Source organism: Bison bison, unplaced genomic scaffold, assembly GCF_000754665.1.
Source record: "Bison bison bison isolate TAMUID 2011002044 unplaced genomic scaffold, Bison_UMD1.0 scf7180017864491, whole genome shotgun sequence".
Classification (NCBI taxonomy): Eukaryota; Metazoa; Chordata; class Mammalia; order Artiodactyla; family Bovidae; genus Bison; species Bison bison.
The window spans coordinates 12,575,962-12,589,892 of NW_011495050.1; the positions used below are offsets into that span (position 1 = coordinate 12,575,962).

The 13,931-nt window shown below is 38.0% G+C and overlaps 1 protein-coding gene across 1 annotated transcript in view; it reads right to left on the reverse strand.

Moving 5' to 3' along the window:
• The window catches only part of PKHD1L1 (polycystic kidney and hepatic disease 1 (autosomal recessive)-like 1), a 180,730-nt gene that overhangs the window by 50,940 nt on the left and 115,859 nt on the right, over positions 1–13,931 (reverse strand). Inside the window, exons 52-58 of the mRNA XM_010863452.1 lie at positions 13,340–13,499; positions 12,567–12,738; positions 8,473–8,561; positions 8,042–8,190; positions 6,440–6,569; positions 4,465–4,583; positions 2,211–2,340 (exon numbers count right to left, since the gene is read on the reverse strand). Coding sequence (XP_010861754.1) covers positions 2,211–2,340; positions 4,465–4,583; positions 6,440–6,569; positions 8,042–8,190; positions 8,473–8,561; positions 12,567–12,738; positions 13,340–13,499 — 949 coding nt within the window. The remainder of the gene's footprint in view (positions 1–2,210; positions 2,341–4,464; positions 4,584–6,439; positions 6,570–8,041; positions 8,191–8,472; positions 8,562–12,566; positions 12,739–13,339; positions 13,500–13,931) is intronic.

Here is a 13,931-nt window from a genome sequence, read left to right on the forward strand (position 1 = left end):
TCAAATCCTGAAAGATGATGCTGTGAAAGTGATGCACTCAATATGCCAGCAAATTTGGAAAACTCAGCAGTGGCCACAGGACTGGAAAAGGTCAGTTTTCATTTCAATCCCAAAGAAAGGCAATGCCAAAGAATGCTCAAACTACCGCACAATTGCACTCATCTCACACACTAGTAAAGTAATGCTCAAAATTCTCCAAGCCAGGCTTCAGCAATATGTGAACCATGAACTTCCTGATGTTCAAGCTGGTTTTAGAAAAGGCAGAGGAACCAGAGATCAAATTGCCAACATCCACTGGATCATGGAAAAAGCAAGAGAGTTCAGAAAAACATCTATTTCTGCTTTACTGACTATGCCAAAGCCTTTCACTGTGTGGATCACAAGAAACTGTGGAAAATTCTGAAAGAGATGGGAATACAAGACCACCTGACCTGCCTCTTGAGAAATCTGTATGCAGGTGAGGAAGCAACAGTTAGAACTGGACATGGAACAACAGACTGGTTCCAAATAGGAAAAGGAGTACATGAAGGCTGTATATTGTAAGCCTGCTTATTTAACTTCTATGCAGAGTACATCATGAGAAACGCTGGCTGGAAGAAGCACAAGCTGGAATCAAGATTGCCTGGAGAAATATCAATAACCTCAGATGTGCAGATGACACCACCCTTATGGCAGAAAGTGAAGAGGAACTAAAAAGCCTCTTGATGAAAATGAAAGTGGAGAGTGAAAAAGTTGGCTTAAAGCTCAACACTCAGAAAACGAAGACCATGGCATGCGGTCCCACCACTTCATGGGAAATAGATGGGGAAACAGTGGAAACAGTGTCAGACTTTATTTTTCTGGGCTCCAAAATCACTACAGATGGTGACTGCAGCCATGAAATTAAAAGACGCTTGCTCCTTGGAAGGAAAGTTATGACCAACCTAGATAGCATATTCAAAAGCAGAGACGTTACTTTGCCAACAAAGGTTCATCTAGTCAAGGCTATGGTTTTTCCTGTGGTCATGTATGGATGTGAGAGTTGGACTGTGAAGAAGGCTGAGTGCCGAAGAATTGATGCTTCTGAACTGTGGTGTTGGAGAAGACTCTTGAGAGTCCCTTGGACTGCAAGGAGATCCAACCAGTCCATTCTGAAGGACATAAGCCCTGGGATTTCTTTGGAAGGAATGATGCTAAAGCTGAAACTCCAGTACTTTGGCCACCTCATGCGAAGAGTTGACTCATTGGAAAAGACTCTGATGCTGGGAGGAATTGGGGGCAGGAGGAGAAGGGGACAACAGAGGATGAGATGGCTGGATGGCATCACTGACTCGATGGACGTGTCTCAGTGAACTCCGGGAGTTGGTGATGGACTGGGAGGCCTGGCGTGCTGTGATTCATGGGGTCGCAAAGAGTCAGACATGACTGAGCGACTGATCTGATCTGATGTGATCTGAGCATGTGAAATGAGGCATCCCTGGTGGCTAAGATGGTAAAGAATCCGCCTACTATGCAGGATACCTGGGTTTGATCCCTGGGTTGTGAAGATTCCCTGGAGGAGGGCATGGCAGCCCACTCCAGTATTCCTGCATGGAGAATTCCCATGGACAGAGGAGCCTGACAGGCTACAGTCCGTGGGGTTGCAGAGTTGGACATGATTGAGTGACTAAGCACAGCACAGCATGTGAAATGGGAAAAGCCTGGGGTGTTGGGAAGGCCCTGATTCTACAAGCTGAAAGATCACCTTCAATTGATTCTGATTAATTCCTTGTCTCCTTGAGAATGAGAGTTTACCATTTTGCAGTAGCTTGTCTAAATGCAGTTACCACTGAGGAATGTGTCAGTGAAACCAATCAGGGCAAAGATGCTCTTGGATCAAGATTCCTCAAATTTCAGCGTGCATAAACATGTCTGCTGCTACCACTACTGCTGCTGCTAAGTATGTCTAGAAGCTTGCTTAAAACAGGAAGTGCCAGCCTTATCCCATGGAATATAACGGTCGCTGCCGAATATTTGCTGAATAAACGAATACATATAGTAGGAACTCTTGACAGCCAACGCATGAAGAGTAGCACCCGCTGAGTACCACTGCCAATTTCACTGAAATGCACCTATAAAATAACTGTGAGATATTTCATCAAATAATTGCAATTACAGAGGAGAGGACTAAAATGTGACTCTTTCAAGACATTTTAATGATATAGCTATTTGGTTAAAGAACAGCCACTTACCAAAGTGGGTGTAGGAAAGGGTATCATTGAGAATGAGAATTTTGTGATCATGCAGGATTTTAACGATGCTTCTAGTTTCCGTCTGGTGGAAATCATAGCTTGTGGTTGTTATCACAATCTCTTCACCCTCCTTAGAAAAATTCCAAATTCAAGACAATTTTAAAAAATAGGTTTATATCTCTTAATAACTATTAAATAATTCTAATTTAACTTACATTGGTTACAACCATAGTATTATCAGAGAAAACAAACCATATCTTTAGGTTTCTAAAATAAATATGCTTTAGTTTGATACCAAGAATTCTATATCCTGAATTATGTCAATATTTCCTCAAGTTGAATTCAGTCACTTAATATACATTTTTAAAATTAGATAGATCAAAGCAAATATATTCGTATATATATTAAAAATTGGTCAGAATAATATTCTTAAGACTTAAAAAAACTCCCCCCAGATTTTTCTACACAATTAACTATCACTGGATATTCCTGAAAGGTGAGAAAGGAAGAGAAAAGTGACAGTACAGGGTCAAGTCTTAGAATCTCTATCATATATGACAAGCTCCTCTTTGTCATCCAAGCCTCTGCTCAACTATACTTGCAGAGGAGGAAAAAGATGTTTTGCTTCTACCCTACCAAGTTCTTAGCTAGGACCTCTGTAACAAAAGACCGAATAACATGAGAAAAACGTATGTTTTATTCAGTGTAAGTTTTAAATGACAGAAAACCTGAAGAAATTGTTAAACCTGAGCACTTAAAAAATTATTCATTTGTTAAATTTACTGATGCGCTGACTCTCTGCGGCTGCACGCAGGCCTTTCCTAGTTGTGGCGAGCGAGGCTACTCTCTAGCTGCAGTGCATGGGCTTCCCATGCATGGCTTCTCTTGCTGCAGAGACCAGGCTCTAGGGCACGTGGGCTTCAGGAGTTATAGCACGCGGGCTCAGTAGTTGTGGCTCATGGGCTCATTAGCTACGGCGCAGGGACTTACTTGCTCCACAGCATGTGGAATCTTCCCATACCAGGGATTGAACCCATGTCCTCTGTATTGGCCCCGTGTCCCCTGTATTGGCAGGCAGATTCTTAACTACTGGGCCACAACCTTGAGCATTTTTATGGAACAGTGGGGAGTATAGGGAAAATGTGATAGGGTATGAGGTAAGTGTAGGAAACTGGGATAAACAGCAACACCTGTCCATTCTGATTCCTATGTCTCTTTGTCTTTAAAACTGAGGATGGTCCTTTCTTCTGGGTATAGGCAACTTTCACATGAAGGTTTTAAGACCTGCTTCAGGGGAAGGTCGGAAAGTCCGCCTGCACAAGCAGAAATTTTTTGGCTTAAAATAGTCAATATTTTTGGATAGTATGTCCTGAATACTGTCACACCTTTGACAGAGGCCTTCTTTGGCAACTCAATTTAATGTCATCTGCCACCCTCTACCATGGCAGTCTCTATCACACCTGATTTATTTCCTTCATTACGAAGATTATGATCTAAAATTAACACGTATATTTATTTATTCATTTAGTGTCTGCCTCTCCCACCTCAATGCAATTTCCTCTCTATTTTGACCAATTTCTTCACAAATGAATCCTCTGTGCCTAGAAAATGTTTGACACTCAGCTAAATATCAACTGTATAATTAATATGCATAAAACATTAACTGGATAAGTAATAATAAATGATAATTGGATAATGGGGATATTTAAATCATTTAATCACCTTTAAAAAGTAATCACACCTCAACTATCACAATTATCACATGCAAACCTATGAATGTAGTAGAGATTGGAATTGCCACTGTTCATATTCTACCAAAATCTCTTACTTAATATAGGCCTTTTTTGAATATCACTAGGCATCAAGATCTGGTTTCTTTCCAAACACTTAATGTGTAAAATCACAAATTAGAAGCAAATCTCAGACAAGTGAGATAACACAAAAGTGCATTTAAAAAAATTCCTTTTTCTGTTTGCCAAGAATTTGTAAACAATTTTTTTTTACCCTCAAACCTTCATATTTCCCTTTTATAATTATACATAACGTTCTTTATATATTCTGAAGAACCTCTGACACCACAATTTTTAAATGCCTGCTGTCAAAGTCAGATTTTTGAGTGCAAGCTAATTGTAAAACACACATTTCTTGCCTGGGTAATCATGTGAGAAAATTAATGTCCATGAAAATAAAGAAGAAACCTTTTTAAGTTGACCCACTGCGTGTTTTTACTTCCCCTGCAGAGTAATTCCTCTACCTGCCAATCCACAGCATCCATCAGAGAAAGGACTCTGGAACCTGCCGCTGCAGTTTCTGAGAGTTTAGTTTTATATATCGAATGTGGAATTCCATGAAGGTCCAGTTCACCAAACACCCCTGAAGGAAAAAAACCCACTTATTTATTCACCATACAGAACTGAGTTAGGTGCTAGTATAAAATGAAACAATAGATATATTTCAGTAAGTGATTGAACATTTTAGAATTAATGCAAAGGATTAGGGTTATCTGCTCAGGGCTATAGAAGAAGGCTTTGGCTGTCTGACCCATTGCTAGGAATCTGGTCCCTAGAAATTAAATCCAGTACACAAGGATACACGAATGAGGATGCTTAATACAGCAATATTTGGAAATACTAGAAAAACTAGAATTAATCTAAATGTACATCGATAGCAGAATGAAGGAGTAGATTAGAATATATTATAATACTGTAGTGTAATATGCCATAAAAAGAAAGAGCTTTATATGTAAGTATCGATCTGGAAAGATATTCATATGTTAACAAGAAAACACACAGTAATATATTTAGCTTGACCATGTTTTTGGTCAAGTCATTTTATGTAATATGAATATAGACAAAGATAAAAAGCATGAAAAGAACATGTAGAAACTGCTAATGTTAGTTTCCTCATGCAGAGAGGAGAACTGGTAAGATGTATGTCTTTTCTTGATATTGTTCTGTGTTGTTAGAACTGGTATTTTTGAAATTAAAAAATAAACACATAAAAGCAAAAAAAAATTTTTTTAAGGTTGCATTTGTCTGCCTCAGGAAATTTTTTTTTTCTTTTTCCTTTTCTTTATCCCACACTGTGTGGGATTTTAGCTCCCCGACTAGGGATCAAACCTATACTCCTTGCCCAAGAAGTAAAGTCTTAACCAAATGAGCCCCCAAGGAAGTCCCAGGAAACTTTTAAGATTTGAATTTGTCTGTCTTGGAAGAGCTAACTCAATTTTAAGCCATTTAAAAAATCCCCTTACTTACTATCACTGTTTTAGAAATTGTACATTAGAGCGAGTGAAGCACATTTATTGAGTTGGCCAAAAAGTTCGTTTTCAGTTTTTTCATAAGATAGTATGGGGGAAGAAAAGTCTGAATGAACGAGCTTTTTGGCCAACACAGCATGTATCTTTTAAGTAAAGATGCAGTGGTGATTTGAGAGACTAGCATTGAACCATGTATATTATCGTATGTGAAATAGATCGTCAGTTCAGGTTCGATGCATGAGACAGGGTGCTCAGGGCTGGTGCACTGGGATGACCCTGAGGGATGGGATGGGGAGGGAAGCGGGAGAGGGTTCAGGATGGGGAACACATGTACACCCATGGCTGATTCATGTCAATGTATGGCAAAAACTGCTACAATATTTTAAAGTAATTAGCCTCCTATTAAAATAAATAAATTAAAAAAAAAGATGCAGTGGTATTAATAAAAGCGGTTATTTACTGGGACCAAATTAAACCCTCTCAGGTCCATTGCTTTCTAGGCTCAAATGGGAATCTGTACAACCACACAAATGCAACTGGAAAATTAAAACACAACAATAGTTACAACTGGATAACTGACACAAGAGTCAACTGATCCACAGATTACTAATACTGTGTAGGAATAATGTGCAGGAAAGTTACCTTAAAGGGGAAAAGTCCTAAAGTATGAAAAATAGTATTGTTTCTACAAAAGAAAGATTATGAAGAAAACCAGATTAGAGAAATAATCTACATATGGAGTGACCAATGTTAGTTTTGTAATAAATTACATTTTGGTTTAGAATTTAATGTGGCACGATTTAATTTTTTTAAATGTTGGCAACTTTTATAACCCATTACTACAAATCAGTGTTTGTAAAAACTTCTAATACTGTAAATTTATGAACTGAGGGCAAGTCTATTAGTGCTCCATGTTTTAAAGCAGATTCTCAAAACTAACACGATTCTTTCGGTGTCTGGGAGCACATACCTAAGACCTTGGATCCTTGATTTGGTCCTTCTGGAAGAGCCCACTCTGGAGTAGAATGATTCCCTCTCAGAACAATCTGTAATTCTCCTTTGAAAGGATTGTCTTCCCAGCCACCGATTAATCTACCTCCCTGAAGCGAAGCAGAAAGTTGTTAATACTTAGAAACTGAGCAGGACAAACTTCCCCATAAAAAAGGAATTAGGAAGGCTTGCAGCCTCTCCTAATGAAAATATATGAACTGTTGTTTTACAGAAAAACAGTATTGTAACTAGAAGTAATCTTAATTTAACTCCTCCACTTTGGGATAGGCAGTTTAAATGATTTTTTCCAAGGTCAAATTCAACTTCTACTGGTCAGAACTGGACCTAAAACTGAGACCTCCTGACACCTAAACTAATGCCGTTTGAACAGATCACACCGTATCTTAAAATAACACAGCATATATAAAGTATATTCTTTTCATTTTTGTTCAGTTGCTATGACTCTTTTGTGACCCCATGGGCTGTATCCCACTAGGCTTCTCTGTCCATGGAATTCTGCAGGCAGGAAGACTGGAATGGGTTGCCAGTTCTTTCTCCAGGGGATTTTCCCAACTCAGGGATCCAACTCCTGTCTCCTGCATTGCAGGTGGATTCTTTACTGCTGAGTCACTGGGGAAGCCAAGCTATGCTATTCATGAGCCATCACTGTTAATAAAAATTACTATTACTAAATGGTTTCTGATTCTATGCCAGGTTTAACATGCAAGGCTTTACATATTTTATATCATTTCATCTTTACACTAAACCCATGAATTGGAATTATTATCCTCATTTCATAGATCATAAAACTGATGTGGAAAGAAGTCAAATAACCTAACTTGTTACCCAACAATTTAACAACGAGGTAAGGATTCAATTGTAGCGGTAACTTCCCTCTAAGCTCTGCATCTAACCAAAATATCCCATATCTTTAAAGCTTTAAAGGCCTAGTTTTATGAAAGAAGGCTCGCATTTATTTTTTAGTGGTGCTTAATAGCTTTTGGTTAAGCTATTCTTTTAAATGAACACCAATAAAACACTGACAGAACAATTAAATTGATTAAACTACTACATATTCAAGACCATCTGAGGTTTATGAGAGAACGAGGTGATTATTTCAAACTGAAATATTTTTATTAGCCTGCTCCTGGTTTTCATAATCCCTTCTACATCCATTCATCTTAAGAAATACTGTTCACTTTCTTTTCTTGTCTTTTTTTTAAAAAAAGACTTAAAATCTTTTTTTCCCCCAGAACTCTAGGGAATTCTCTCTTAGTTGCAGCAAGCTGTGAGTTTAGTTTTACCTAACAATGATATAAATTATTTTAAAGGACTGAAAATGAGGAGACCTCATACTACAAAGTAGCATGATAATTACCACATAAGGAATGTGTTAAAATGTAAAGGAGAGCAGAAATATAAGTTCAGTGTATTGAACTTAGGCTTGCATTTCATGGGGTAGAGCCAGTTGTGTTTCAGTTCACATCAGTTGAATATGCTTTCTTATAAGCTGTTCAATAAATCTCCAACATTTTAGCACTTGGCTAGTAAGGGTGAAAGTTAACAAGACCCTCAGTCTTACCTGCAGTGATATGTAGGTAGCATTCAGAACAACTTTTCTGTAAGAAGACTCTGCAGCTCCTACATTATGTTTATCTTCCAATTCTAGAACCCCCCAAATAACAAGCCTTTCCATTGGTGGAATATCTGTGTCTGCCACAATCCATGTTCCTATAAAACAAGACTTTCATGTAAGGAATATAATGTAACCCATAGACTATAGCCTATAGATAAAACATTGACAGCCTTATCAGTGAGTCCGAATTTTGAAGTTAGTGAGTCTTTTTTCCATATAATATAACATCCAGGATACAGAATGGAACCCACCTCTTCACATTTTCTTTCTCCAGGGTGTGCTGCATAACAGTATCTACCCTAACTGCTAAGTATTTTGGCATCTATCCTAAAGGTGATAAACACAAGCATTTTATTTATTTACATTTATGCATTTACCTTCAGGAATAACAACATTTGCCCCTGGGTAAGGTATGGTATAATTATTTTCTTGAGATGATTGCCAGAAAGAATTATTCAACCATAAGCTGAAAAGAGAAAAGAAATATTTCCATTTAGTATTATCTCTGTTTATTTAATAAGCATCTCCTTAGGGTGTAGCACTATACTAGATGTTTTGGGGATAACAGAATGCAAATTAGATAGTTTGTAATTTCACTGAAAGCTAATGTATGCAATTAGTAAAAGACTCAACACACATAACTACAGAGATTTTTCTCCATTGAAGAAAACTATCTGAATCACTTTTCATCCTACTAAAGCCTTATTGTGATACGCTAATTTTGTCTATCACATGAATAATTTGATTTCTTTAGAAGATTTCTTTTCTAAACCTTTTTAATTTTATATTGAAGCATAGTTGATTAGCAATGTTGTGATACTTTCAGGTGTACAGCAAAGTGATTCAGTTATACATAAACATGTGCCTATTCTTTTTCAAATTCTTTACCCATTTAGCTTGTTACGTCATATGGAGCAGAGTTCTCTGTGCTGTACAGTACGTCCTTGTTAGTTACCTACTTTTTTTTTTTAAATTTTATTTTATTTTTAAACTTTACAATATTGTATTGGTTTTGCCAAATATCGAAATGAATCCACCACAGGTATACATGTGTTCCCCATCCTGAACCCTCCTCCCTAGTTACCTACTTTAAATATAGCAGTGTGTATGCAGGTGGGAAAGTGAAAAGAAACGCATTCTTTGTCCATTTAAAGATTCTTAGATATGGTGCTATTTTAAGGGGAAAATGGCAAGAGGGCATATAGTTGGTTAGATTCTGTGAAGGAGGCCTGGAAGAATGGTCTCTGGATTGGAAAGGGTGGGTCAATGAAAGTAAGGCCCTAGGCTGGGTGCACAGATAATAGTCTATAACCAGAGTGAAAAGTGTTATGTTAAATTGAAATAAATATGGAAAGTGTGCAGCTTTTCAGATGGCACCAGTGGTAAAGAATCCTCCTGCCAGTGCAGGAGATACAAGAGATACAGGTTCAATCCCTGGATTGGGAAGATCCCCTGGAGAAGGAAATGGCAACTCACTTCACTATTCTTGACTGGAAAATTCCATGGACACAGGAATTTGGTGGGCTACAGTCCATGGGGTTGCAAAGAGTCAGACACGACTGACCATGCATGCATAGCACCGCATACGGAAAGTGTGTTGGAGGAGACACCATCTCTACTCACCGTCACTATGCCTGCTAGAAACCATCTCAGTACAAACTGTTACAAACAATATTATTACCCAGTTGAGGGTATTTTCCTGTTTAAGAATGATCACAGAGGTTGCTATGCTGCCTGAGTAAGAAATTTAAAAATTTTTCTGATACTAATGCAGGAAGTCTAAAGAATACCAATATAGTTTGTTTGGTTAAAAGTGTTATTTTTATGACACATTTTAATTACTCAGGTGTATTACTAAAAAAATCTGTTGCTCAGAAATCCTGTTATAAAAATTTTGTCTTCATGGGTTTAAAACAGAAGCTAGCGGGTCATTTAGGATTATTTATACTCACAATAATACATTTTTTAATGAAGCGATCTCAATGAAGGTTGTTTAAAGGTTATATCTATCTAATTGAACAACTTGATCAGCATTGTACAGATTCAATAGTTGAGTTCTCAAGCTTTTCTCAAGCCTTTCAGTCTTATGCCCAGCAGCACTATACTAGATGCTATATATTCTTCTAATTGCCCACTGTTATGATCAATAAAGCCTAATACCTCTTGGACTAAGCACTTGTGTGTTGTGTAGGTAGAACTGCATATTCTATTCCTGAGGTACAATTTTGGATCAAGAGTCTATTTGTTCTCACTGCTGCTGCTGCTGGTTAGCTGCTTCAGTCGTGTCCAACTCTTTGTGACTCTATGGAATGCAGCCCACCAGGCTCCTCTGTCCATGGGTTTCTCCAGGCAAGAATACTGGAGGGGGTTGCCTTGCCCTTCTCCAGGGAATCTTCCCGACCCAGGGATCGAACCTGGGTCTCCTGCATTGCAGGAAGGTTCTTTACTGCTGAGCCACCAGGGAAGCCCACTCTCACTGATAGCTATTTGCAAAATACAAACTAACAAGTCCAATTGCAACTATTTCTAGTGAGCAGAACTCATACTGTGGGAGGAAAAAACTCTTCCTATGGTATATATGTGAAGTATATGTTAGGGGGGCAGAGGCCACATCTCTCAACCTAATCTCAGTGCTCAGCACAGTGCCTGGAACATGGCAGGTACTCAGTAAACTTTTTTTTTATGGTTGAATGTATAAACAAATTCAATTATTATTCTTTTGTGCAACAGTTATCACAGTATCTGTATATTTTGAAATTATAATTCACTTAATAAATATTGATTTGTACTTGATGTGCAGTACTGGGCTCTTACATGCCTACTGATTGTTAATTTTTATCATTACCAACATTATTTTTATGGTTATTATTTGCCTGTAGGTGACGCAATATACATCAAATCAGGATCACGCCTTTAAAGGTCTTAAAGACTAGTACTGTCACGTACTGCTGCTGCTAAGTCACTTCAGTCATGTCCGACTCTGTGTGACCCCATAGACGGCAGCCCACCAGGCTCCCCCGTCCCTGGAATTCTCCAGGCAAGAACACTGGAGTGGGTTGCCATTTCCTTCTCCAATGCAGGAAGGTGAAAAGTGAAAGGGAAGTCGCTCAGTCGTGTCCGACTCTTAGCGACCCCATGGACTACAGCCCACCAGGCTCCTCCGTCCATGGGATTTTCCCACCATATATGGTAATTACTATAATATGAGGTAGAAAGTGATGTTTCATATGAGAAATATAGGTAAAGGGCTTTACAAGTTTCAAAGATAGAAAAATTATTTTTAACTAGGAGAGTTAACATATATTTAGGAAATCAAATATCTGAAATAAAATTAAACAAGCTGTATTATGAGATGTGACCAAGACAGTCTATCTAAAAAATGATACAAATGAATTTTATTTACAAAATGGAAACAGACACAGAAAACAAACTTATGGTTACCAAAGGGAAAAAGGGGTAAGAGGGATAAATTAGGAGTTTGGGGTTAGCAGATATACACTACTATGTATACAATAAACAATAAAGTCCTCCTGTATAGCAAGGGAATTACACACAATATCTTGTAATAAACTATAATGGAAAAGAATATGAAAAATCTATATGTATAACTGAATCACTTTGCTGTACATCAGAAACTAGCACAACATTGTAAATCACCTATACTTCAATAAAAAATAAACACACACACACACACAGACACAAAAAGACTGTTATTCTAGAGAAAGAAGTGCCGCCTGCTAAGAAAGCATTGCTTCCCTGGTAGCTCAGCTGGTAAAGAATCTGCCTGCAATGCAGGAGAGCCTGGTTTGATTCCTGGGTCAGGAAGATCACCTGGAGAAGGGATAGGCTACCCCCTCCAGTATTCCCGTGCTTCCTTGGTGGCTCGGACAGTAAAGACATCACCTGCAATGTGGGAGATCTGGGTTCAATCCCTAGGTTGGGATGATTCCCTGGATGAGGGCATGGCAACCCACTCCAGTATTCTTGCCTGGAGAATCCCCAAGAACAGAGAAGCTGTAGCCTGGCGGGCTACAGTCCATAGGGTTGAAAAGAGTCAGACACGACTGAGCAGCTAAGCACAGCACAGCACCAGAAAGCACTGGATCAATGAGGAGACAGTTTCTGGTGCTGTTCTGAGTGTGCCATCGAGAAGTTTTGTGATCTCAGGTAATTCATTTAAGGTCTTTGGGCTTCAGCTCTCTCATCAAATAATAAGGGAGTTGGTCTAATAATTCTGATCTAACATTCTGCAAGTATGAGATTCCCAGTAACTTTCACACATAATTTTTGTGAGATTTTTCCATCTTGTCATCAGGTAGCTATAATGCTCAAGTGAGGCAATGAGTGTGGAAGTGTTTTGGGACCCTCTGTGCAGGAGGAGGGCACAGTATCTCAGCCAGAATGACACAGGAAAAGGATGCTGTCAGGAACTGCTGAAGCGTATTAATGAATAGAAAGAAGGCCTGTATACTTATATGCGGCTGGTCGCTTCCTAGGAATTGGTTTTCTTGATGGAGGATGTACAGGAAAGCAATCCTGGAGAACACAGCAGTAAGCTTGGAAATTAATAATAATGTCCTTCACATCAGGATCCAGGGTCCCAGAAATTGACTGGCTCTGATGGTGGTCATTTTTTCCTGACACTGGAAGCGAAAATAAAAACAGTTTAAACTAACATGATGATCAAAGCATCTGAATGTAAACAAAATCATGGCAATTTGAAAATACTCTTTAGACAGTAACTGAGTATAATTCAAATGTCTGGAATAGGTATGAAGAAATTCCGACAAAATGCACATCTGAGAAGTAGAGTCAAAGTATCTTGACAAAACCAAATATTTGAGAACTCTTAAGAGTTCTTAACTCTTAACTCAATAAGAGAATTCTTAAATATTTTTATTTTCTAAAACTAGTTAAACAATAAAAATGGAAACAAAATATATGACAGTTCATTGTACTCATTTCCTCTAATTTTGTAAAATAAATGTTGGAGTCAATTATGAATGATGGTGCTACCTCCAAGCATAAAACGTTAAGTTCTTAATTCAATTCAAGGCCTTTTCCAGCATAAATTTAGTCTCATTCTTTAATTCAACAAACACTCATTAAATCCTGCTGTATACAAGGCATATATAATATATATATAACATATAATATATATATAATGCATTTGCCCATTGAGCCACTATTCTCCTCCTTTAGATGAAGCAATAAATAAATCACTTTTGCCTACTGAATACATACCCAGGTAGTACAGAGTACTAGTGTTTGCTTCAAGGTGCCAGTCTCCATTCTTGTTAGTATTCCAATTCAGCGGATTTGAAGAGCCATTCCTCATATCAATGATATTAAACATATCAGGATTTTGAGTGAAGTTATGAGATATGATTACATAGTCTTCTTCCTATTAAAGTTTATTTTAGATGTTAATATACTGGATAATATACACTCATTTTGATGACATGAATCACTTAACCCCCATATTAAAAGTTAAGTTTTGGTTTAGTTTGTTTTTCATTTTGCATTTATATTTTGTTTAACATTTTATCTGTGTATGGCAATAATGCTAAGTTTATCACCAAGGCAATGAAAGTTTTTTTTCCTTCTTTTATATGTATATATACGTATATATATGTATACGTTTATATGTACATACATATATGTACTGCTGCTGCTAAGTCGCTTCAGTCGTGTCCGACTCTGTGTGACCCCATAGACGGCAGCCCACCAGGCTCCTCCGTCCCTGGGATTCTCCAGGCAAGAACACCGGAGTGGGTTGCCATTTCCTTCTCCAATGCATGAAAGTGAAAAGTGAAAAGGAAGTCGCTCTGTCATG